A 26,739-nucleotide genomic window follows, 5' to 3' on the forward strand; every position below is an offset into this window, starting at 1 on the left:
ACTATACAGTGGCTGACTTGGAGCATGAGGTGCGGTAGCAAGAGTTGCAGTTTTGCTTCTTGTCAATTACGTGTAGTATCATTACCAAGTGTTTCGGTAAAACTAGTGAGAAGGACAGTGTGAAGTATTGCATCAGAAGCCGCAGGCTGGTAGAGTCCGCGCAGGATATAGTGGCCAATGCGCAGTGACCAATTTTCTTCCAAAGCGCTGAGCGAGTTCATTCGTTTGTTCGGAAGGGCCGGCCGACACTGCCTGCCACCTTCCGACAGGTAGGCGGTGACAGAATCGAGGCACACGCCCTGCAATCTTCTTCAAACGGTTTGACAGAAACTGTTCAGCAAAAAAAAAAAAAAAAAAAAAAAAAAAAAAAAAAAAAAAAAAAAAATATTTACGTGAAAATAAGACACTGCGCAAGATTCGAAAAAGTTTGCAATGAAAAATAGGAAGTATGATTTTGCGTTTGATGTATTTTGCATGATATGTTACTGTTACTGTTACTGCATATGACGAATACGAATCCTATATGTCTCCTGCAAACTGAATCCCCCCTCCCTCCTTTGGTTTCCTCCATCCTCTCCCACCCTAGCCCACTGCTGCACCTGTACCATAGTTCCCGTGTGGTCTCCATCACCACACGCTCCATACCATCGCCCAATGTGGCTTCCACCAACTCCTCCCCGATGATGTCCTTGTGCCTTCCATCTACCCCTCCTACCAGATCTAATCCCTCCTTCTTCCCTCCCCCCTTCTCCTCAGGGCCCCTTCTTCCTCCTTTTCCGATGCCGAACACTTCGTTTTTCATTGTCACCCCCCGCCCCCCCCTTGGGCTTCCAGCTCCTTTCCTTAACCCCTCATCTGCCCCCTCCTGGTTTCCCCCTACCTTCTCTCCCCCCCTTATCTTCGCCCCCTCCTCCCTTCACCCAGTGGTAGGTCTCCTTCAGTCCAGTGATTTTTAACGTTTTCGTTGTGGTGTCAGTGTTACTCCAGTGCCGTGTGCAGTAGCACGTTCCACCAGCACCAACAGTGTCGCCAGCGTTATTCATTTGTGTTCCCACTGTGGTGTTTCTTTGTTTTCGTGTCGACTCACAGTGTTCATTCTCTGCATGCGTGTGTGGCTCTTGTCTAAGTTGTTTTTAAATTTACCGTTTATACTCATCTATTTTTGTTCTTGTTTATTCATCACTTTATACGATTCTATGTATGTGTTATTTTCTCATTTGTCTACGTTTTCTCTGTAACTCTCTTGGCTGAAGAGTGGTATATTGTGCCGCTGCCAGCCCGCCCCATTCTGCGGAGTGAAATAACAATAAAGAAAAAAATACTGCATATGAAATTTAGCTAACATAATGAATTTTGCTTTACACATGGGTGGAGATCCATATCTGCCACCAATCTCGAAAAATTGATCTATAGCACACTTACCCACGACCGCGCCGCGCTGGCGATAAAGCGAGAGTGAAATAACCACAACATTCCTCATATTTCATAAACGGTTTGAGATATCGAAATGAGATTTTGGCAAATGATAGCATGCAAGGAGGAGAGTATTTTTCGGTATAATTATTAAGTAAATCTTCATTACCTAGCGTGTTTTTCTACTAACTATAGATTTTTTCGATGAGAGAATGTGATTTTTAAGAGTCATCGATAGCCAGTCAAACAAGAAATTCTATGTTTTGGGAGAACACGTTTATTTTGTACTGAAGATTTGCTTCAGATACTAACCTTATTTTTCCTCAGTTCTTTATTTAATAAACTTACTAAACGACTATTTCAGAATTCTCAAATGGTTCAAATGGCTGTGAGCACTATGAGACTTAACATCTGAGGTCATCATTCTCCTAGATCTTAGAACTACTTAAACCTAACTAACCTAAGGACATCACACACATCCATGCCCGAGGCAGGATTCGAACCTCTGACCGTAACTGGCGCGCGGTTCCAGACTGAAGTGCCTAGAACCGCTCGGCCACACCAGCCAGCCTCAGAATTCTCTCGCAATGTTAGTGAGGTGAGACTGTATAAACTCTGCTGTGTTTTACCAAAAGAGGGTAAGTTTTAACACGGCAACAAGAGAAATGTGTAGTTTTTACTCAAAATTCGCCACTAGTGACACTTCTCTGACAGTTAGAAATAGTTAACAAAATAGGCGAAAATATACCGCTGCTTTTATAGCATTTTCAGCGGAATTCTTTCTAGATACTAATCAAAGCAGAGGTGGTAGTGGGTCTTTTTTAATGGTGACCATGCACGTGTGGGTTTGCAGGGGCTCCACTAAACATTTACAACTACCGCTCTCCCGACACGTGCCCCGGCGTATGCGTATCTGCCGGTCACAGTGTTCTGCACGAACTCTAGCTGCAGTATGGCGACATGTGGGTCAGAATAAATGAAACAAACGCGTCTCGTTGCGATATGAATACGTCTGGATTTTGGGGCAGTAGCGCTTCTCGTCGCCAGAGCCCAGGGTGCCAGGGACACACTGGACAGCAGACAACTGAGCATTGCCGGTAGCAGCCATTGATTTCAGACCTAACTGTGCCTGCCGTTGCCAGCACTAAGTTCCTCACAGCACTGACAACCTGCGTCCGCTCCTGTTGCCGCCAGCGCTGAGTTCACTCCCCGGGACACGATGCCACAGCTGCAGCCGCTGTCTCACTCCTGCCAGTGAACAACGGGTCGGATCCCGCAAGCAGCAATCCTCACACGCCGCTGCAGTGGCCACATATGGAGTCGAGGGGCCGTCCTAGGCGTCATCAACGACGGAGGAGGAGTGTGCAGCTGACATCGTGACCATGGCCTGCACTGGTTACCGGTCGTCGATGGACCTCCTGTCAGCATTGCGGGGTGCCTACGCACCATTCTCTCGTCAGCATGGAAGCCAGCGACCGTATATCAGGGCCGGTCAGGGTCAACCGAGTGAGGCATGTTTTGCCTCACCAAGCCATGATGGAGCATGTATCAATACTGAACAAAGTCTTCTTTATTGTCAGCAGTGCTCCCACACGGCCATTCGGCCCATCACCACTGCCACTCACCCACCCGAGTGCAATTCCACTCTTCAGACACAAAGAGTCGAGTGCTACAACAGCCCAATAAGGCGGTAAACTCACCAAGTGGGAGTAGTTTTTAGATAACTCTGAACCTGTTTTTTGTACCGATACTTGGGCTCACTCATTTACCTTACAAGGAACATCAAACAGAACGTTTATTACAAAACTCTTGGTAACCAAATCTAACCCTTTCTCTTACATCTGCTTGACGATTAAGCTGTGGGCGCTTCCGTCCTCCAACAGAGGTGTTCACAGAACTCTGCACTTTCATTCCTGGTTTAACAAACACTCAGTCACCGTAGCCCACCTTGCCTGGCCCACTAGATCACCCAATACAGAAAATGTCTGGAACTGTTGTGAACAGTGGGTGAAACGTAGCAATCAACATCCTCAGAGTTTACAGAATGAGATTTTCACTCTGCAGCGGAGTGTGCGCTAATATGAAACTTTCTGGCAGATAAAACTGCGTGCCGGACAGAGACTCGAACTCCGGACCTTAGCCTTTCGCGAGCAAGTGAACTAGGTTCGCAGGAGAGCTTCTGCAAAGTTTGGAAGGTAGGAGACGAGATCGTCGCAGAAGTAAAGCTATGAGGACAGGGCGTGAGTCGTGCATGGGTAGATCTGATGGTAGAGCACTTGCCCGCGAAAGGCAAAGGTCCCGAGTTCGCGTCTCGGTCCGGCACACAGTTTTAATCTGCCAGGAAGGTTCATCCGCAGAGTATGATAACTCTACGAAATCTAATCATCAAAGAGTAATTTCAGCATGCTTGAAGAAACTTGTGAATCCCCGACCTCGACGAACTGAATACCAGTAGCTCTGCTCCTGGCGGTCATACAAGGTGTTAGCGTGATGGCTCCTGGGTATGACTAATTTATTATCCAATGTCCCTAGTTTATGGATTAAAAATCAGCCGGTACTTTCGCTAAACAGTCCCTCAGATACTCCTCAATGGTACCCAACTACCATACCAAAAAACAGTAAAAGACCTTGGAATAATCTTGGATGAACACCTAAACTGGGAATAACAAACAGTCACAGCTTGCCGGAAATCGCTCTCCTCCCTACATGCAATCCAAAAATTTAGAAAAATATTTCAAACCCATGTTAAACAAAAATTAGTCCAAACACTAGTCTTGCATAATCTTTACTACTGTGATGTAGTTCAACACGGCACAAATAGTGAAAATTCGAGATACCTCGAGCTTGTGATGAATGCTTGCGTTTGATACGTGTGCAATATACGGTTGTATGATCATATCAGTCCTTCATACTCCCAGGTAGGTTGGATGCGCCCACATAAGGTACGCGATCTCCACACGATGTGCTTACTTCATCGATTTCTTAGTCACTGGTGCCCCCAATACTTATCTTCTCACATTAAACACCTACCATCATTTCACAACCGCAATACCAGATCGGATACGTCCAGCATCTTGGCTGTACCTTTACATAACACAAAATCTTTCTCCGTGTCATTCTCCATCTCAGCCATACGACTATGGATCGCGCTGCCTTGTGATCTGCGTCTTATCCAGAACCACTCAACATTCAAGAGGGAACTCAAAACTTACATATTAGGGACGGTATAGCCACCATTGTTGTGCCCCTCTCATCTCTTTCTCCTCTCCATCATAGCTTCGAATTTTACCATCCTATTTCTCTTCCTCTAACCTAGCTACCTCTTCTATATCTCTTTCACCCCATTCTATCTTCTTATGTCTCTGCTCGATGTGAATAACTCACAATCTGCAAGAACATAAAGAGAAAATTCCCAACTAGCAATAGGGCTGACATTCATAAAAGAAAAATATGTTTACTTTCATATACATAGGCATTATTATTATTATTATTATTATTATTCTTGATTGTTATAATTATTTTTTGATTGTTGAAATTATCCTTGTACTACAGTTATAATCTCTATTTTTTCTTTAACATTAACACTGTATAACACGTGGTATGTCCATAATGTTCTGTACAAACTGAAATTCGTTCAATCTGAGTATGCCTGGTTAGGTGTAAGAGAGGGCCTGAAGGCCCTAATCTTGCCAGGTAAAATAAATGCATAAATAAATAAAAATAAATAAATAAATAATAAGAAAAGTGGGTGTCAGTCATTGTATGTAGGAAATGGCCACATTCCTGAAATGCTTATTGCAATTTTCAGGCAGAAATTAGCCTTCCAGACAGTCCTCCCTTCCCTTATAAGCCCATCTGGAGACTCTCCGAGAAGAACTAAACCAAACTGCTAGTGACTCTGTATGTCCATCTTTTAGAGATTGTTACGGGACTCGGTTGTTCGATAGGGGATGTCAAATTAAACATTTTTCAACCGTCAAATTTCCATCCTTATTTTATTTGGCAACCAGTTCCAGCGTTCATCTTCAGGCCCCTGACCGACGTGTAGAAAGAATCTACCTCGGTTTTGATCAAAACAGGGACCAGCAATATTGGTATTAGCCGATACTACAACCATCACCTGCCGAGTCAGTCGACACGTGATGGTTGAAGTGATCACTGATGGCTGCCGACTGAGTAATATTGGTATTAGTCGATACTTGCTACAGTGATCACCTGCCGACTGAGTAATATTGGTATTAGTCGATACTTGCTACAGTGATCACCTGCCGACTGAGTACCATTACCTGTCGACTCAGTCGGCAGGTTATGGTTGAAGTGATCACTGTAGCAAATGTCGAGTAATACCAATATTCCTGGTCCCTGTTTTGATCACAACCGAGGTGATTCTTCCTAGACGTCGGTCAGGGGCCTGAAGATGAACGCTGGAACTGGTTGCCAAATAAAAAAAGGTTGGAAATTTGATGGCTGAAAAGCGTTTAACTTGACATCCTCTTGAAAACCATTAGTGACATCTTATTTCTGGCATCATTTATTTACCACTTTTAGCATTATATGTGGACGTTACGTAAGGTGGATAAGTTGCTATCATGAGCTGTAATATAGAGTGGTACTGCAAAGAATAGGGAGGCCATTTGCACAGTCGGCAAGTGGCGAAGGAGAATGGTCGCGTCGTTTATCTCCGTATGGCGCTGGTTGTGTATGACTAACCGGCCATTGCATGAGAGTGTATCTAGCAGAGCTGTTGTGTATGACGAACCGGCCATTGCATGAGAGTGTATCTAGCAGAGCTGTTATACACGCCGTGGTACCCGACATGCAAGCGTGTAACAGCTACTTTTTCTGTCTCAAATATTAATAACAAGAAGCCACTTTGAACATAACAAGTGGCAGGGGGAGTCTAGGAGTTATTAAAGATTCTTTACTGTTATTAAAATACTAGCTGAGTATCCGGCGTTGCCTGGGTATGTATTTATTCCAATTCTATTAGTCGGTCTCCTCCTTCCCACTCTCCCTGTCCATCCGCCCCTTCCCTTCCATTCTTTCCCCTTTGTCCAGCTGCACCATCCGCCTCTATCCATCTGCTCCTCCTCCCCTCTACTTCCATCATCTAGTCCTACCCTCTCTCGTCCATCACTTCATCTTCCCTTTCTGTGTCCATTTCCCCCTCCCTTCTATTTGTCCACGGCCTCCTCCCTCCCACACTCGTCCATTTTCTCCTTTCCCCTCTCTGTACGTCCATCCCTGCATCTCCCTTTTAGCTTCACGTTATAGCCCCCACCCCAACAGCAGGTTGCCAGTTATTACTCTCACAGTATTTCTTTTCAAATAGTAAGTAATATGAGTACCAAGTTTAACGGAAATCGATCCAAGGGTTTAGGGGGAGATTTTTACTCGTGGTTTGCCCGGGTATGCACGTGTCACGCGTATTTCATATTTTAACAAATTTCACAAATATTGTACACATTTTCCACCTATATCTCTAGCGAATTTCGCCCTACAGTTTTATTTTCAGGCAGATCAATGTTTATGACGTCATGCCTCTTGGACTATGTGCCGCATAACGATATAATTTTACAGGTATATTAAGTGGCACATGCGAATATGGTCAGCAAAATACGTTGCTAACAGAGTTAGTACTAAAGAAGTAACAAGTTGGGAGGTCGTGCCTGATGGATGAACAGTGATAATGTAATAAGCGATAAACTTTTTTCGTTTTTATCATTTAGGAGTAGGTATTAGTTAGAAAAATTCTCGTATACGTTTGAAATTATGCGTAAAATTTGTTGAAAGTTACCAAGTGCTCTTATTCTCAAATAGTGGGTGAATATAGTGTGGTTATTTACGAGTCGTCATCTAAGCCTATTTTCCACCGTCATCCCCACCCGTCTGAGAGGTAGGTGGTTCTTACTCCCACAGTGGCTCTTCCCAGACAGTAAGTGAGATGTGTACCAAGTTTGGTTGAAATCGATTCAGTGGTTTAGGAGGAGATGTGGAACAAACACACATGCATCCACTTTTATATGAGGAGAATAAGATTCACATTTCATATTGTGAAAATACGGCCTGTCTTAGTAACAAGGTGGTAGGTCACTTGTAATGGCACCAAATAAAATAAAATGAAAATAACACGAGAGCGAGTAATTCTTTCCTTGCTGTCTCACGTAAAAAAAACAAGCTGAGTTTAGCTCAACTGCTCCTGCTTCACCATCTACGGACTCGTGGCTATACTGAGAAAGACGCATTGAGGTTTAGTTCAGGAGCGGATCTTGCACATTTACAGAAATTTACAAATACAAGAAACCAAAGATCAGAGAGCTTAACGGTCAGTGCACCTGATTTCCTTGCTGAAGACAGAGGTCCAATTCTCGGTACTGTCAGGTTTTTTTTTTTTTTTTTTTTTTTTTTTTTTTTTTTAAGGAACTACTTGAATGGGAAGCAGGGGCTCTGACGCTGACAAGGGCTGACATGTGTTGATCCTAAGCCCTTCCACACCGCACCCTAATGCCCCTATCTGGCAGGGGATGACACGGCGGCTGCGCGGCCTCCTGGGCGTGACGGCAGAGCTTGGCGGCACTCACCCTGAACTCGCCGCCGCTGCCGTCGTCCAGCTCGAGGACGTAGCCCTCGACGAAGGAGGTGGGCGGCGGCTGCCACGCCACCGTCACGCTGTTGTTCTCGGCGCTGCACTCCTCGGGAATGATGATGGGCGCCGCGGGAGCTGCCGAAACCAACACGAGAATAAGTCAACTTCAGCATTCACAGTGCACACTGGAAACACACAGGTGATATACTGTTACCGATTTACGCTGCACAGTTGTAATAGTTTCTCTTGTTAACAATCAAGCACGAAAACCGGACTGAGACCAAACGGGAAATGTGCTCCACACTTTAGATTTAAATCAGCTACGAGCACGCTGCATGCATAGAACCAAATAATGTGAAATCGTCTAGGTTGTCAGGACGCGTTGCGTTCCTCTTCATTCACTATCTGATCAAAACTATCAGGACTACGTAATGGAGAATTTACCATTAGGTGCTGTTTGGTTGATTCAGGGGAGCGGAGCAGACAGCGAGGTCATCGGTCACACTGGGTTAGAGGAAGGAAGTCGGCCGTGGCCTTTCAAAGGAACCATCCCGTCATTTGCTTAGAGCACTTTAGGGAAATCACGGAAAACCTAAATCAGGATGGCCGGACGCGGGTTTGAACCGTAGTCCTTCCAAATGCGAGTCCACTGTGCTAACCACTGCGCCACCTCACTCATTATCACCAGATTCACGAGAGGCGGACCCGACAGTCTAAAACCAGGCACGGTGTATTCTATTCTCAGTAGAGAAGTAATAGCAGAATGGGTCGGTCACGAGACCTCAGCGACTCTGAACTTGGAATAATTACCGGCTGTCGCCTGAGTAACAAACCTATCGGGGTCATTTCAAGCCTAAAGACACCCAAAATTGATTGTTGATGTGACTCTGAAATCGAAACGCGAAGGAACAACCACAGCTAAATAAATCAAGGCAAGGCAGACCTCCTGTAATGAAGGACAGGGTCTGTCGAGCATTGCGAAAGGTTTGTGTAAAAAAAAGAAAGGCATGAAATTAGGGGAAAGAATCACTTGTGAGTTCCAGAGTGCTACCAGCAGTCCAGGCGGAACATTGACTGTGCGTAGGGAGTTAGAGAGCATGAGTTACAATGGTCAAGCAGCTCCTCGTAAGCCACACATTTCAGTATTCAGTATTAAGTGATGTTTGAAGTGGTCCAAAGAGCCATACCACTGCACAGTGGATGACTGGAAACGAGTTTGTAGTGATGCATCACGCTATAGTCTATCGCGCACCAATGGAAGGGTTAGGATTCGACGAATGCCTTTATATGTAGTGAAGTACGGAGAAGGTGGTGTTAAGGCATGAGATTGATCTCTGTGGTTAGGGTATGGTCCCAAATAAAACGATAAATGGGGAAGGCTATTAACATATTTTATAGCATTGTGTTCTGTGTGCTGTAGAGGAAACGCTCGAAGACGATGACTGTTTCTATCAGCCTGACAATGCACGTCATAAAGCAAACTCAGTGAGAGAATGGTTTGTGACAAATAACATTCCTGCTATGTACTACGGTGCCCAGAGCTCCGCCAGGAACCCAATGGAACAGCTTTGCGATGAGTTGGAACATCGTCTTCGCTCCAGACCCCAGCGTACTCTGGTTTCTGCTCTTGAGGAACAATGGGCTGCCATTCCTCCACAGACATCCAGACACATCACTGCAAGTTTCCCCAGCAGAATTCCAGCTGTCATAGAAGCAATGGTCGGACACACTCCTTGTTAACGTCTATTAATAAGTGAGAGGATACTTTCGATCAGATAGCGTGTTTCTTCTTCACCCATCTGTGAGGGGTTCATTTTTCAGGATCTTCTGGTGCCCCCAGTTAGAGCGTCGTGGCTATGTAGAATGCAAATATGCAGCACGGTGCGCGAGGAATCCGGAAGCCACCTCTACGTCACGGCAATAATATTTGTGTAAACATTTCTCCTGTTTTCCTCTGCCTGTGTCGCTACCAATGACAACAGCTCAGCGACAATGGCCTGGAAAAATTTTACACAGTAACTTCACTAGTTCAGAACATGCGCGGAAAAGTTAGCTGTCACATGACACAGTTGAGCTAAACAGGTACACCACAATGTCACGAAGAAGGCGCCGGCAAACGGGTCGGGTCGTCGATTTGAAGGGAAGATATTTGAAAAGTAACACGTCTCAGCTAACCAACTTAGAAGAGTTTACCTTCAATGATAAACGACCACGGAAGATATAGACATATATAATCATAGAAATACTTCTGTAACACGCATACAAAAATTCTACAGCCAATGCCAAGGTATGTTGTGACTACAATTAGCACCGAAAGACAGGGCCACATGATTCAAAAGCGGACCCCTGTAGAATCAACAAACAAGCATTTTGTAACTGAAGTCGGCTTTTATTTAACATTGATTTGTCGTGCATAGTAGAGGCTGAAATCATTTGTATCGCGGATTCCATGATATATACACTTTTTCTTTGTTCTCTTTATCCTGATTCCACATCAATACATAGAGCGTCCCACTTACCTTGACCACCCCAAAAAGTTTTTTTGTTCAGAGGCAGCATACAAATTGTATCGACCAAACGCTGTTTAATTACCAGGGTAACAATAACCAATATTTCTTAAAAGACATCATAGTCGCCGTTGACTGTATAAAATATTTATCGTTACTATTGCAATTTCGGCCTTATGGCCATTTTCAAGTAACACTGGAAAGTTACTGCAGTGTTACTTGAAAATGGCCATAAGGCCGAAATTGCAATAGTGACAATAAATATTTTATACAGTCAACGGCGACTATGATGTCTTTTAAGAAATATTATGTGATTGTGAATCCCAACCATGAGAAGTTAATTAACCAATATGATTGCCTTTCTCGTATCTTTGTTTGTTAGGAAGATACGTATAGCAGTGGGTCTTTTGCAGATAGCACCGTACGTTTTTTATTTGGTATTCCACCAGTTCAGAAAGGCATCACGACGTACAATTCACGTAAACATGACTTGTTGGAAACGTAACACAAAACAGACTTTTACTCTCCTGTAGTGACACGCAGAACAGATAACCGGGATGACGTAACTCGTCGACTTGCAGGAGTTGACGCACAAATGGAGGTTTGTGTGAGTTCAAGGTACACCAACTGTAGTATACAGTACTGTAGTACGCTGTCCAATCACCTGTCAAAAGATCGAATAATTACCTTTTACAGCGCGGACGGCCCAATAACCATGGGTTATGTTGGGGCGGCGGTGAAGTGGGTGGATTGCTGTGGCCTAGTGGGATGGTAAAGCACTGAGGGCTATGGCGGGACGAAGCCTCTCCGCCGGCAGGTGTGGCCGAGCGGTTCTAGGCGCTTCAGTCTGGAACCGCGCGACCGCTACGGTCGAAGGTTCGAATCCTGCCTCGGGCGTGGATGTGTGTGATGTCCTTAGGTTAGTTAGGTTTAAGTAGTTCTAAGTTCTAGGGGACTGATGACCTCAGATGTTAAGTCCCATAGTGCTCAGAGCCATTTTTCTACGTCCCCGTCTCCATGCACACATACATCGGTGTATGAACCAGGTACCTACTGCGGAGGCCCATACGCAGCAACGTTCGCTGAATGGTCGTTGCGGCAACACTGTTGATAGTCTATTGATCGATCAAGGTGGTCAGTTGCGCGTGTGTTCACCCATACACATGCCCACAGCTGCCGTTCACCCCTGTCATCCACGGCCCGTGGTGTGCCACGGTTGCCTCGTTGCCGGTTTTCGATAGCGGCATTTTGACACGCACGGTATACTTTGACCGGCGTTTAGGAAACGCTTCCATCTTTGACCCAAAAGCCAATGATCATACCCTTTTGGACATCAGATAAATCGCTCCGTTTCCTCATTTCGACGATGACTGCACTGTTTCCGCGTACTCACGCCACGCTTTATATACACTCCACTGCTAGTGCTACCATCTGCCGTCGCTGAGTAGTTATTGTACGTTGACCTCAAACGTGGGCGGTTGTCACATTAACGTGACTGGAACATGCTCTTTAAAAGATATGCTGTGCACAGGAAAGGCTGTCCTGGACTAAAAACTGCATCATTACTTTTATTGTGGTTGAAGATAGCCGTAATGCTGCTAAGGGAAAGGAAGTCTAAACAGGGCGATTTCCTGACTAGAACCCATCTTCCCAACCAACGATAATTTTCTCGTCTTGTAGTGGTGCTTCAACAGATTGGGAGTTTCGACCAAAGGCAACGAGATAGTCGTATCTCTAGCACGGATGGAGCCACCGAAGTTATGTGTTCTCGCTTCTGCTGCATTGAATACGCACGTGAGCACTCTGCTGCTAAAACCATTGTACGTCGCAGTCTAACACGTTACCAGTGCCATAGTTAGACGGTTCTTTCACATTAATGCGACCACCGTATATGTTCGACGCCAACGTTTAATAATCACTCGGCATACAGCAGCAGTAGCAGAAGGGGGATATTTAAAGTGTATGGGGCTGCGAGGGGGGGTCGGGCGCGGGGAACGGGGAGGGGGAGGGGGCGATGAGAAGAGGGCAGTCGTCGTCTTGACGCGATAATGGAGCGATTTATCTGACATCCTAGGGGGCATTATCATTGACTTCCGGGGCAAAGGTGGAAGCACTTCCGAAAAGGCTAGATTTGCAAACTGTTCGCATGTCGCCATCGTTAAAGTATACCGTGGATGACAAAATGGTGCTGTCCAAAACCGGTGCAGAGGGAACTGTTGTGCACAACACGGGTCACAGACGACAGGGGTGAATGACGGCAGCAGCAGAGATGTGTGCGGGCGAATAGACGCGCTACTTTCGAGCTAATGACCACTAAGGTGAACAACGGGGCTATCGACAGTATCTCCCCAACGACCGTTCAGTGAACGTTGTTGGGTATAGGTCTCGGCAGCAGCCGTCTGCTTCTTGCACCCAAGCTGACTGCTCTTCATTGGCTGCGAAAGCTGGAATTTGCAAGCCATTACCGCAACTAGACTTCCGTTGAGTGGCGAGAGGGGACCTTTCCAGATGAATCACATTTGGTGCTCCATGCAACAGATCGTCTTTGGCACGTACAGCCCTGCAACAATCTTTCGGATGGGTCTAGGCCGGAGGAGGAGGTGTTCCGACCTGGGCATTGTTTTCGTAGGATTCCCTGGGTGATCTCGTCATTCTGAAAGGCACAATGGACCAACACATGTTTGCATCTATCCGTGGGGACCAAGTTCATCCCTAAATGAAATTTGTTTTTCCTCGGCACGTTGGCATTTACCAGCAGGCAACGCAGCGTGTCAAGCAACTCGCAGGATACGTGCGTTGTGCGAACCGTACCAGGATCAGTTTACCATACTCCCCGGGCAACCACACCCACCAATTTAAACCCAATCGAGAATCTGTTTGACTATCTCTATCGGCCCGTTCGCGCAGCTGGTCAAGACACTACAGTAGGCATGTTTCTACATCCGTGTCAGTAGCTTCCAGAATCCGACTGATTCTCTTCTTGCACATCCGCGCTACAAAAAGTAGTTATTCAGGCTTTTGAGAGGGGTGCTATTAACGTGACTGGACCTTGTACTATGCAATTGCACGGGAGTCGTTTCCAGAATCATATATAGTTCCTCCAGTGGACACAGAAGCAAATCCGCACTAGCCAGAACACCATCTCCGATGTTTTTAGCAATGAATGTTCCTTCCGAAACAAAGAACAGGTACAAACAAAGAACGTACAATACTGGTCGAGTGAAAACATACTTTGTTTTAAGAGGTTGAAGATCAAACTCAATGGCGAGATAATGTCTTAAATGAGATGATCAGTTCAGTACTGCTATTATCAGCCCTTATGTCACCTATGGTAACCTGAACAGCGGGTCACACGCTAACTTTCTCAAGTTAATTCTTCCTCGTCTGCTGAATGAAAAGCCGCTAAGATCAATAACGCTTATGTGGTACCAAAACGGTGGATGTCCAGGACATAATGAATTCTGTGTATGGCGTTTATTGAGCCGAAGGTAACCTGGCAGACTGGTTGGTCGTAGAGGAACAGTAATTGGCCTTGTTACTTTAGACTACTGACGCAACTCCTCTCGGCTTTTTTTCCTTAGGGATACGATATTTCAAAGACTCCAGAGAAGATGAAGGGAAGTGTCGTGATTGTTTCTACATAGTTCACTTCACCAGGCAACACTGAAAGCAGGGATGAATTCTTTCATCCATCGCTTGGACCACTGTACCACTGTCCATCATCACCACTTTTCAGCACCTTTCAACCATTTCGTGTCCGCAGTGGTTTACAGTACGACAAAGTAGTATTAAAGATCGTCGTTTCTGTTTCTTATTATGTAGAATGTTGTGAATATGTAATACGTTATTGAACATGTGCTGAGGGGGAAAAATGGAATACTAACTAAAAAAGATAGGGTGCTGCTTGAAAAAGATGTACAATTGTTCATATTCTCGTAACGAACAAAGAGGCAAGAGATACAATGATGCTTATTATTGTCCCCCTCGAAGCTAAACAATATCTGCCTCATACATTCGTTATTTTGCTTCTTCACAAAAAGTTATTCCAAGATCGACGGGACAGCCTGCATATTCTTTGCAAACCACTGCGCAGAACACAGTGGGGTGTGTCTTGTTCCAGTATCAGCTACTCCTTGTTTTAGTCGACTCCACTATCGGGTGAGCGAAGAGGCTCAGTAGACGCACAAATTTCTTTTATTTCCTTATTTCTATACCAATATTAACCAAATCCTTAGTGTTGCCAGATCACATGTATTGACAATTTTCGCCGTAAACTCCACCTCACCTGTCTAATTTAGGTCCTACTATTCGAACAGTCCTTAACTGAATGCTTCTCATTTGCTGAAAGGTACAGGTCCACTACTGGAAGCTTCAAGTATGATGGATGTCCGTTTTTTCCATTGTGCTGTCTAAAGAAACGACTGAGCCTTTTTTCGGCACTGTAGCTTCTTCTTAGTCCCGTACAAATCTTGACATGCCCTAATCCTAGAATGACGTCGAATATCATCGATTCTTCGTGTCTCGTCCTACCCAGGATAAAGCTTATCGATGATGTCATCCCTTCTCTCTCTCCCCCCCCCCCCCTCTCTCACTCTCTCTCTCTCACTCACTCACTCTCTTTGTGATTGTGTGTGTGTGTGTGTGTGTGTGTGTGTGTGTGTGTGTGTGTGTGTCTTGTGATCACATAGCCTTCAGCAGTGAAGCCTTTGAAGGAGGGTCATGTTGCTTACGTCTGCATCTCCGGTGCTAATCCCCGACCGATACATATCGCCTTACAAGCGATGAGCCGACGCCACAGCTGCGACCCTGGCGGCGCCGGCCGGAATCACCGGAAGACTGCCGGCTCTGTATACGACCGCTAGCTCTCTCGCCTTCACGGTCGTTGACCTCTTGTCGATGTCTTGCGGAGGTCATTAGCGCCAGTCAGAAGGTGCTCCTCATCTCTGTATGTTTTTATAAGTGCGAGAGAGCGAGTGCGGCGGTACATCATTGAACTGAATGTTCTGCGCTCCCGTACAAGGGATAGCGTCAAACTTTTGGTAACACCACCAAAGCACTTTCATCTGCGCTCCTATTGGAGTGCTGCTACCCAAGCCGATGGAAAGCTATTACACTAAAAAAAGTGCTTGAAATCTTTCGTAAGTCGGCAATCAAACAATAAATACGCCAAAAGAAGCTTTGTTTTATCACGTGGTATTCTGTTAGAGGAGAGCAAAACGATTGAGCCACATAATCGGATGAATCTTTAATCACAGTAATAAAATACGCAGGGTTCGAGAATATTAATCTGTGGTATTCAAGTTCTCAGTTCAAATTGTGGGAATGCCTATTTTTGATGAGACAAACTGTCTTCTAGAATGAGATTTTCATTCTGCAGCGGAGTGTGCGCTGATATGAAACTTCTTGGCAGATTAAAACTGTGTGCCGTACCGAGACTCGAACTCGGGACCTTTTCCCTTTCGCGGGCAAGTGCTCTACCACAGGTTCGCAGGAGAGCTTCTGCAAGTTTGGGAGGTAGGAGACGAGGTATTGACAGAAGTGGGGCTGTGAGGACGGGGCGTGAGTCGTGCTTGGGTAGCTCAGTTGGTAGAGCACTTGCCCGCGAAAGGCGAAGGTCCCGAGTTCGGCTCTCGGTCTGGCACGTAGTTTTAATCTGCCAGGAATTTTCCAATTGTCTTCTGCTACCTAAATACTAGGCCCAATCAAATGAATGTGACAACAGCTTACGTTCAACGCCAACGTGCAATAATCACTCACAGATGACAGGTGGCAGCACTAGCAGTGGAGAGTATATAAAGCGTATCTGGAGCGCGGAAAACAGTGCACTCGTTGTAGTATTGCGGTAATGAAGCGATTTATCTGACGCCCAAAAGACCATGATCACTAGTTTTCGGTCCAAGGTTGGAAAAAATTACTATACGGCTAAGTTACTAAACTGATCGCGTGCCGCCAAGGTAAAAGAGTTCCACGCATGACAGAATGGCGCTATCCAAAATCGGCGCAGATGGAACTGTGATGGAACATGGGCCATAGACGACAAGTGTGAATGACGGCAGTGGAGATGTGTACGGGCGAAAAGACGTGCAGTTGTTGACTAACTGACCGCCCAGATGAACCAAGGAGCCATCAACAGTGTCTCCTCAAATACCGTTTAGTGAACGTTGCTGCGTATGGGCCTGTGCATCAGGCACCTGGTTCATGCACCCATGCTGACTGCTGACCGTTGGCGACGAAGGCTGGAAGTTGCTCACAATTACCGACGTTCACTGAACGGCGAGAGGTGGGCTTTTCAGACGAATCACGTTTTGACAGATGTACGGCCCTGAAATAGTCGTCGGAAGTATCCAGGCCAGAGGGCATTCCCTGGGTAATCTTGTGCTTCTGGAGGGCGCAGTGGATCAATACAAATATGCACGTATCCTTGGAGACACTGTCCACCGCCACATGCAGTTTGTTTTTCCGCGGCACGATGCCATCCACCCATAGGACAACGCAACGCGTCACACACCTCGAATTGTACGTGACTTCACTGTACTTCCCTGGCCACCAAACTTCCCGGATTTAAGCCCAATCGAGAATGTGTAGGGCCACCACGACCGGGCTGTGCGCGCCATTGATCCTCAATCGAGAAACGTAGCTCAGTTGATCATTGCACTGGTGTCAACATGGCTCCTCATCCATGTCGGTACCTTCCACAGCCTCACTGCTCTCTTCCTGCACGTCTCACAGTGGTCCGAACTATAAAAGGCGTCTATTCAGGCTTTTGACAAGTGCTTTAGTTAACGTGACTGGACAGTGTATTATGCCATTACTGCCAGTGCGTTATTACGTACGTCGCAAAACTTCCAATTTTGCTAGTAAGGTGTGCGATGAAATTGAATCACATGCTTTGCTCGTATCATTCAAAACATGCGATACCAAGTTCTTACTTAATCTCAGAAGCTGTTAATGCCTCATCAATAATATCTGTAACAGCTGTGGTGATAAACCATCGTTTTTTGGAAACAAAACTGATACGCCCACAGCTTGTGCTACACAAAATAGCTACGTAATGGGCTTTTGACTAGTGTTGCTTCACGATGTTGCCTTTGTAATGTTGAGTATAAGACAGAGGACTACAAAAAGTTTTCTACCCTGCAGCAGTGCTGGGCCAAGGGCATATCTCACCCAAACCCCCCCTCCAATACCAATCGTAACGTCGGACTTACTACTACAATGTTGCTTCCGGCTACTAGACAACCTACTCTGAAAATATCATTTGTGTGGAGATCTTCAAAGCGATCTGAACACATGCCGCTTTTAAATGTGGCATTGAAACTTCCTGGCAGATTAAAACTGTGTTCCGGAACGAGACCCTAACTCGGGACCTTTGTCTTTCCCGGTCAAGTGTTCTACCGAAAGACATACCGAAGTACGACTCACGACTCGTCCTCACAGTTTCACTTCCGCCAGTACCTCGTCTCCTAGGAAGGTAGGAGACGAGATACTGGCAGAAGTAAAACTGTGAGGACGGGGCGTGAGACGTGCATGGGTAGCTCGGATTGTAGAGCACTTGCCTGCGAAAGGCAAAGACCCCAAGTTCGAGTGTCGGTCCGGCACACAGTTTTTATCTGCCAGGAAGTTTCATATCAGCGCACACACAGCTGCAGAGTGAAAATCTCATTCTGGAAAAGTGGCATTTATCGTAATCAAAGATATCAGCCAGATTCAGAGTTTAGGTCGAGAACCATAAAAGAATGAATCTGTGAGTAGCTTGCATACGTACAATACGACACCTTAATCCTATTGATGTGACAGATTTAAAAGGATTATCAAATCAAATTGCTCACAAGTAATGTGCGGGAAAATGTTTCACATAGCAATAATGATTCTGTCTTCATCCTATACTTTGACACATCTCAGTCGCCACACAAATGGACAGGGCAGACCATTAAGTGACTCTAGGTTCGTTACAGTAAGATCCTAGAGTGGACTGAGTCAACGACATTCCTAACTAGAAAATTAGAAATTTAACAGTGCGAATTTACAGCTACGTAAAAAATTTTATGGTGCTAATATACTGCGTTTTCCAAATTCTACTGAAAGCATATACCAACACAACGTCATTAGCAGTGAGTGAAAAAGTGCTTCCTATATTTTATGTTGATAAATAAATAAATAATATCAATGAAAATTTCAAGACATACTGAATGCCAAATATGATACACAATTACTCCTAGAAGAAAAGTTCATCAGGAGTGTGATTATCAAATGATATCACATTTCCTCAAAGCAGTTGACATATGATATGCACTCACACTGCATACTTGTACGCTACAGACTACAGCTACGTGTTAGTGCAGACAAGAGAACATTAGTTTACCTGCAGGAAGCCTCTCCTCTCCTTCCGCGGCAGCTGCGGCCCAGAAGAGAAGAAAACAAACACACATTATAGAAAGGGGGCAATAAAGCGACAGGTGCGAGAGAGGTCATCATGCGTAGCAAAGAACTAGAAAGAAACTGCGTAGCAGATCAATTTCAATCATAAAATTATCGCTTTGCGCTTCAAGTGCGACGAGTGACTGGATGTAGTTTATATGATAATAACGACATTAGTGTTGGTATAGACCAGTTGTTCCAACCTTTCTGAAACCCTTACTCCTGAGTGCAATCAGATATTAGATATTACTCCCATAATCTTGACTATTAGTACCTAACGACACTATAGAATGAAAAAGAATTTTCTTTGAACACTTTCTTCTTTAAAATAACTAAAGATAAATGATATTTAGTTTTTGACTATTCTGTTACACCACGAACTAGTAAGCCAGTGAGACAATTGCTGCTGCTTCGTTCTAATAACTTTTTTTAATAGAATTTTAAAGCAATTTTCAGCGCATTGCCAGTGCTACCTTCAATTCCTCCTCAACAAAGTACAGTTAACTAGTCATATTGGGGGTAGACACTTGTAACAAAACATGATTTTCCGCACCACTCATCTCCACGGTGGCACGTGCTTCGCCCACACCCTGCTTCCCCCTTTAAAACCAACCAAATTAAAATGTGTCCACCATGCTTAGGTCTACTGTGTGTAATCGCTTCACTGCTGAACTCTTTACTACTGAACTGAAAGAAATTACGATTGCCATTCATAATAATAATAATAATAATGTGTAGTCTCTACAGCGGTGTGGTATCCATCTCATAGTTACTGTTGTGTTGTCAATTAGTTCGTATGTTGTTGCAAAGTGAAAAATAAAGCAGTTCCTAGTGTATTGCGGAAACTACCTACAACGAGGAGAAGAAATTTTCAGGAGACATTTAAGCATTTGTGATGTCCAGGGTGTTTCGCAATTCATGTTACACACTTGTAGAGGTTGTAGAGAGGACTTAGTACGTCACGTTTTACATAGGGACCCATATACGGAAACGTCATCCAAGGAGACTATATAAACTCAAAGCTATGGGCTCCGGCGACTGTAAATGAGTGTGTATATACAGAGTGATTCAGTGATGATGAAGGATAAATGTATTAATTTGAGGTAAGGCTTCCTGTACTGGAAACGAACGAGTCGAAAGTTGTAAGCGAAATCCATTGTGATATGTCTGACAGTGGAGTACAAGTAATGATAGTGTTGTTGCTAGGACTATAGCGTATTGCCGGCCGCGGTGGTCTAGCGGTTCTAGGCGCTCAGTCCGGAGCCGCGCGCCTGCTACGGTCGCAGGTTCGAATCCTGCCTCGGTCATGGATGTGTGTGATGTCCTTAGGTTAGTTAGGTTTAAGTAGTTCTAAGTTCTAGGGGACTGATGACCATAGATGTTAAGTCCCATAGTACTCAGAGCCATTTGAACCATTTGAACTACAGCGTATTCAACTTGCAGAGGTAGTAGTAAGGACCAAGAAAAGATAAATGTCTCCAAACCATAGGCTCTACAATGCACATCGTAAGAGCTATTAGCAAGTGTTCAATTGAGAAGGTTGTTTCACAGCAACGAAGATGAACACATACTCATAACTCCTAAGGTATGCATTTTAGAGCCCATGTTTTCTAGACTCTTTGCTTGTCTTGGTCCATACCACAACTTGAGGAAGTTGCGTACCTTACATTCTTAGCAACAATAGTATCGGTACATGTCTTCACCTGTCAGAGTTATCAGAATAATTTTCGATTTTAACTTTCGTCACGCTCGTTTCCGAACCAGAGACCCTTACCTCAAATTGATACCTTTATCATTCTCCATCATCCTAGAAAGTTTGTAATATCACGTATTCTCTCTCTCTCTCTCTCTCTCTCTCTCTATATATATATATATATATATATATATATATATATATATATATATATATACTGAGTCCCCTCTACAGCCTCTGTAAGTATGTAACATTAATTGTGAAATAGCCTGTGTTTACACTGAAGCGCCAAAGAAACTGGTATAGCCATGTGTATTCAAATACAGAGATAAGTGAACAGGCAGAATACGGCGCTGCGGTCGGTAACGCTTGTATAAGACAACAAGTGTCTGGCGCAGTTGTTAGGTCGGTTACTACTGCTACATTGGCAGGTTAGCAAGATTTACGTGAGTTTGAACGTGGTGTTATAGTCGGCGGACGAGCGATGGGACACAGCATATTCGAGGTAGAGATGAAGTGGGGATTTTCCCTTACGATTATCTCGCGAGTGTACCTTGGATATCAGGAATCTGGTAAAACATCAAATCTTCGACATCGCTACTGCCGGAAAAAGATCCTGCAAGAACGGGACCAATGACAGAAGTGCAGCCCTTCGGCAAATTCCTGCAGATTTCAACGCCGGATCATCAACAAGTGTCAGCGTGCGAACCATTCAACTAAGCATCATCGATATGGGATTTCTGAGCCGAAAGCCAACTCGTGTGCCCTTGATGGCTGCACGACACAAAGATTTACGCCTCGCCTGGGCACGTCAAACCCTACGTTGGACTGTTCGTGACTGGAAACGTGTTGCCTGGTCGGACGAGTCTAGTTTCAAATTGTATCGAGCTGATGGACGTGTACGGCTATGGAGACAACCTCATGAATCCATGGACCCTGCATGTCAGCAGGGGACTGTTCAAGTAGGTGGAGGCTCTGCAGTGGTATGATGCGTGAGCAGCTGTAGGTGATATGGGGCCCCTGATACGTCCAGATACGACTCTGACAGGTGACACGTACGTAAGCATACTGTCTGATCACCTGCATCCATTCACGTCCATTGTGCTTTCCGACTGACTTGGGAAATTCCAGCAGGACAATGCAACACATCCAGAATTACTACAGAGTGGATCCACTAACACTCTTCTGAGTTTAAATACTTGTGTTGGCCACCAAACTCCTCAGACATGAATATTACTGAGCACATCTGGGATAACTTGCAACATGCTTTTCAGAAGAGGTCGTACTCTTGCGTATTTATGGACAGTCCTGCTTAGTCTAGTCCATGGCACGTGGCGTTGTGGCACTTCTTCGTGCTCACTGGGGCCCTACACGATATCAGGTAGGTGTACCAGTTTCTTTGGCTCTTCAGTGTATCTCGTTTTCAGTGTCATACATGCATGGTACGAAGTATATGCGTAGTGGGCGGACTACGAGAGGAAGATATTCGTACATTTGTTTCACGAGGTATAACCTCAACCACGTTGTGTTACGCATTGAAACAAAGGAATTATTGGTAACGTATGTAATCAGGACTAGAGTTTCACGAAATAGTGATAACAGTAATGATTTTCTTAAAAATTTAATTTCGTTACTGAAACAGAACTGAATTTTTGTTTTTCCTCCTCAGAAAATAACATTTTTCCGCTGGGGGCTGTTATCCTCAAGTTGGGAACTACTGGTGGAGACTATTGCCTACTAAGACAATTTGAAATACCTGGAGCAGCTAACAGTTAAACACTTGTTTCTGTAGACAGGACTTCTCCCATCTGCCGAATATTGGCAGTCAAACTCAGACTCCAGTCTTTCGCCGGCTTTAGTCTTGAAGTTGAGCTATACGGGCAGTCCTGGCAGTACTGCAGGCTTCGTTGGAGATCTTCTGTAAACTTTGCAAGGGAAGGAAGAAGATTTTGCTGATTTTAAATTGCTGATACGATCGCTGAGGCGTGAACTGAAAGGGATCTAGTCTACGAAAGGCACTTTCTTCTCTCTCGTGACGAAAATGTCATCTATAGTGATAAACTTAAGAGTTAAGTAAACTTTTCTAAAAGAGGAGATACAAATTTATGGGAGTAGGAAACTTGACCCCTCTAAACTTCTTAATGAACATAGTGAATTCACGACCAGTGCCTATTTTTCTTTATATGAGAAGCTGTTGCAGGTTTTATAACCTGGTACAGATACGCTACTCCCTCTACTGCACACATTGTTCTTGTCTCGGTTTCGGCGAATCTGCTGTGCCTGCATTCTTTTTATCCTGGGCCGATATGCTGCTTACAGTTCACTTATTTATGTATTGTACATGTCACAATCCGATTTTAAGCGCTACCTTTTACGATACATTTTAACGATAGCTCAATGTCATACTTTTTCCAGCCGTGGAGCTTTTATTAATTTCATTACTCACTCTGTCCATTTTCATTATGCGTTGGCTCCGTGCTGCCAACAGTTACTCGTATCTGATTTTGGTATGCCTACTGTGCCGGCGACTTTTTTATCGTTTGACAAGCTGCAGTCAATTAACTTGATTGTAATGCATATGGCGCATACACTTATTTGCAGCTACCCTTTAGAATTTAAACTAATACTTCTCTGTTGAACCACGCTGTAACTCTTGGTCCATTTTAGTTGTATTTTAATGAATTCACTTTATATGTACCCAGACGTAGTGTAAGATTACATTTCTAACTTTGTATTATGCCTTGGCAAACTGTAGTCGGCCATTTACGTCTGTCGCCCAAGCCTCCTTAGCTGTTTGCACGGTGTTGCAATCACAATACGCAAGCGATGACCCGACTTGTATGGTACTATTTTATCATGATTTAACTCTACGTCACAATGCCACTTACAACTATTTTTATTTTTATTGCTTTCTCTATTAAGTTCATGAAGTCTATGTATATTATGATGCGGCTTCTTACAGTTGATAGCCTACCATTATGCACATTTTTATACCATTTGCCCGTTTCTGTATCTAGATCAATCTGAGGATAATCAGAGTGATCCAAACCGCTAACTGAATAACAATTACACTCTACCACGAAAAAAGAAAGAAAAACGACGCACCATTAATAATTTACTCGAATTTAATCGGAAATCGGGAGATGTAATGCACAGATATACAAATGGCTCTGAGCACTATGGGACTCAACATCTTAGGTCATAAGTCCCCTAGAACTTAGAACTACTTAAACCTAACTAACCTAAGGACATCACACACACCCATGCCCGAGGCAGGATTCGAACCTGCGACCGTAGCAGTCCCGCGGTTCCGGACTGCAGCGCCAGAACCGCACGGCCACCGCGGCCGGCCACAGATATACACAAAGAGATTCTTAAAATATCAGAAAAATTGATAATTTATACAAGGCAAAGAGCTTCACATACTGAGCAAGTCATATATTGAACAAGTTCACTTCTCGCCCCTATGCAAGCAGTTATTCGGCTTGGCATAGATTGAGAGAGTTATTGGACATGCTCCTGAGGGATATGGTGCCAAATTCTGTCCAATTGGCGGGTTAGAGCGTCAAGATTCCTAGATGGTTGGAAGGCCCTTCCCATAATGCTCCAAGCGTTCTCAGAAGGGAAGAGATCTGGCGATCTTGTTGGCCAAGATAGGGTTTGGCAAGCACGACGGCAAGTGGCAGAAACTCTCGTCGTGTGCGGGCAGTCATCATTTTGTTGAAATGTAAGTCCGGGATGGCTCGCAATGAAGACGTAGACTATCTTCGATCTACTGCTGTGCTGTAAGGGTGCCGAGGATGATAGCCGCAGAACATCATTTCTGGTTGGCGGGCCGTATAGTGGGCGACAATCAGGTTGGTATCTCACCGCTGCCGGAGGCCTGAAATCTCATTGACTGGAGTAGAATTTTCTCCAGTGATGAGTCCCACTTCGTACTGAGCCTCGATGACCAGCGAAGACATGTCTTTAGATACACCATCCAGCGGTGGGATACCAACAACGTGTTAAAGAAAGACGGCGCATCACTACCACAAAACACATTATCATGAAAACTGTACTGGAACCTCGTTTATGCTGCCCTTATTAATCCGCATCTCCGATTCCACAATAACTGTACAGTATTCGATACTACGGAAGTAAAAGTGGAAACAATCGACGACAACAAATTAAATACACAAGTCCTTGCTCGGTGTCAGTTAACAAGTTGAGACTGAGTTGTTCAGAACTGTTGGTTAAAAGATACGACAAATGTCTACGACGGACTGATAACTATGTAGGGAAGTAGCTGGAAGATGTAGCTAACTGTTCCAAATAAAAAATATTTTTAATTTTCACTGTGATTTCCATTGATAGGACCGTAATAAACAAATAGAACTCGTAGATACACAATCAAATAAAAAGTATCCGGACCCCTAGTAGTGGAAATTAATATAGGGTGTGAAACTTCCTGGCAGATTAAAACTGTGTTCCTGAACGAGACCCTAACTCGGGACCCTTGCCTTTCCCCGTCAAGTGGTCTACCGATGGAATTACCGAAGCACGACTAAAGACTCTTCCTCACAGCTTCACTTCCGCTAGTACCTTGTCTCCTACCTTCGGAGGAGATCTTCTGTAAAGTTGGGAAGGTAGGAGACGAGGTACTGGCCAGGTAAAGCTCTGAAGGCGGGTCGTGAGTGGTTTGGGTAGCCCGATAGGTAGAGCAGTTGTGCGCGAAACGCAAAGGTCCAGAGTTCGAGTCTCGGCCCGGCACACAGTTTCAATCTGGCAGGAAGTTTCATATCAGCCCACCCTCCGCTGCAGAGTGCAAATTTCATTCCGGAATATGGGATGTGTTCACCCCTTCGTCTTTATGACAGCTTGAACTCTGATGAAGACACTTTAAGTGAGGTGTCTGGAAGTCTGTGGAGGAATGGCAACCTCTTCTTCCTCATGAGCCGAAACCAGATAAGGCAGTGATGAAGGACACTAGGATCTGGAGTCGACACTTTGACTCATCTCAAAGATATTATATTGGATTCAGGTCGGGAATCTAGGCAAGCCAGTCCATTTCAAGAACGTTACTGTCCACAAACAAATGCCTCATAGATGCTGCTCAGCGACAGGGGTATATTGTCTTGGCTTTTACACCCATCATCTCCCAACTGTTCTTCTACTGTATGAAGTACACCATGGTGAAAAATATGTTCGTATTCTTCCACATTCAGTGTTTTCTCGAGCGCAATAAGGAAACCACACCCCAACCACGAAAACGCGTCCATACATAACATCATCTCCTCCGTACGTTACTGTCGGCACTAAATGATGGGGTGGTGCAGCACTCCCTAGGCATTCGCCGAACCTAACCCTTCCAGCGGATTTCCACAGGAAACAGCGTCGTTCATCATGCTACATTATTCGATTCCAGTCACCTACTGTTCATCGTCATCGCTCTTCACCTACTGTTCAGCCTCATCGCCCTCTAACAAGCTCAAGAGTAAATTAGCAGTGACTACACAAAGGTGAGCTGGGAAGGTAAGGGAATTAGAATTAATGGAAGAAGGCATACCAACTTGAGATTTGCTGATGATATTGCCTTACTGGCCAAAGACTTCGCAGAGCTCCAAAACTTAGTTACAGATCTTGCATCGGAATGTCAGATGGTTGGCTTGAACATGAACCTTTCTAAAAGAAAAGTAATGTCCAACAAATGGGTCCCAGCTCGAGATGTGAAAGTCAAGGACAGTCTATTAGAAGAGGTCAGTGAATATGTCTACCTTGGCCAGATTATAAATATGAAGAGAGACATAAGGCCAGAAATCTATCGACCCATCGAGCTTAGCTGGCAAGCATTTGGGAAGAATTCAATAGTATTCAGATCAAAAACGCCAGTAAATCTGAAGAAAGCAGTATTTGATCAATGCGTTCTTCCTGTGATGACGTATGGCTGTGTGACTTGGACACTGAGCTCATTTACAAAAGGAAAACTTAGGACAGCACAGAGAGCCATGGAGAGATCAATGCTGGGCTATACAAGAAAGGATAGGAAAAGGGCAGATGACATCCGGTCTGTGACGAAGTTTAACGACATCTTAGAGACAGTAGGTTCCTTGAAATGGCAGTGGGCTGGCCACGTCGCAAGA

The 26,739-nt window shown here is 44.7% G+C and overlaps 1 protein-coding gene across 1 annotated transcript in view; it reads right to left on the bottom strand.

Annotated features, from left to right (window-relative positions):
- Positions 1 to 26,739, bottom strand: part of LOC126195606 (E3 ubiquitin-protein ligase TRIM9) — a 182,329-nt gene that overhangs the window by 107,232 nt on the left and 48,358 nt on the right. The window contains exons 5-6 of the mRNA XM_049934230.1: positions 18,869 to 18,901; positions 7,995 to 8,134 (exon numbers count right to left, since the gene is read on the bottom strand). Coding sequence (XP_049790187.1) covers positions 7,995 to 8,134; positions 18,869 to 18,901 — 173 coding nt within the window. The remainder of the gene's footprint in view (positions 1 to 7,994; positions 8,135 to 18,868; positions 18,902 to 26,739) is intronic.

The sequence above is a fragment of the Schistocerca nitens genome, chromosome 7, assembly GCF_023898315.1.
Source record: "Schistocerca nitens isolate TAMUIC-IGC-003100 chromosome 7, iqSchNite1.1, whole genome shotgun sequence".
Lineage (NCBI taxonomy): Eukaryota > Metazoa > Arthropoda > Insecta > Orthoptera > Acrididae > Schistocerca > Schistocerca nitens.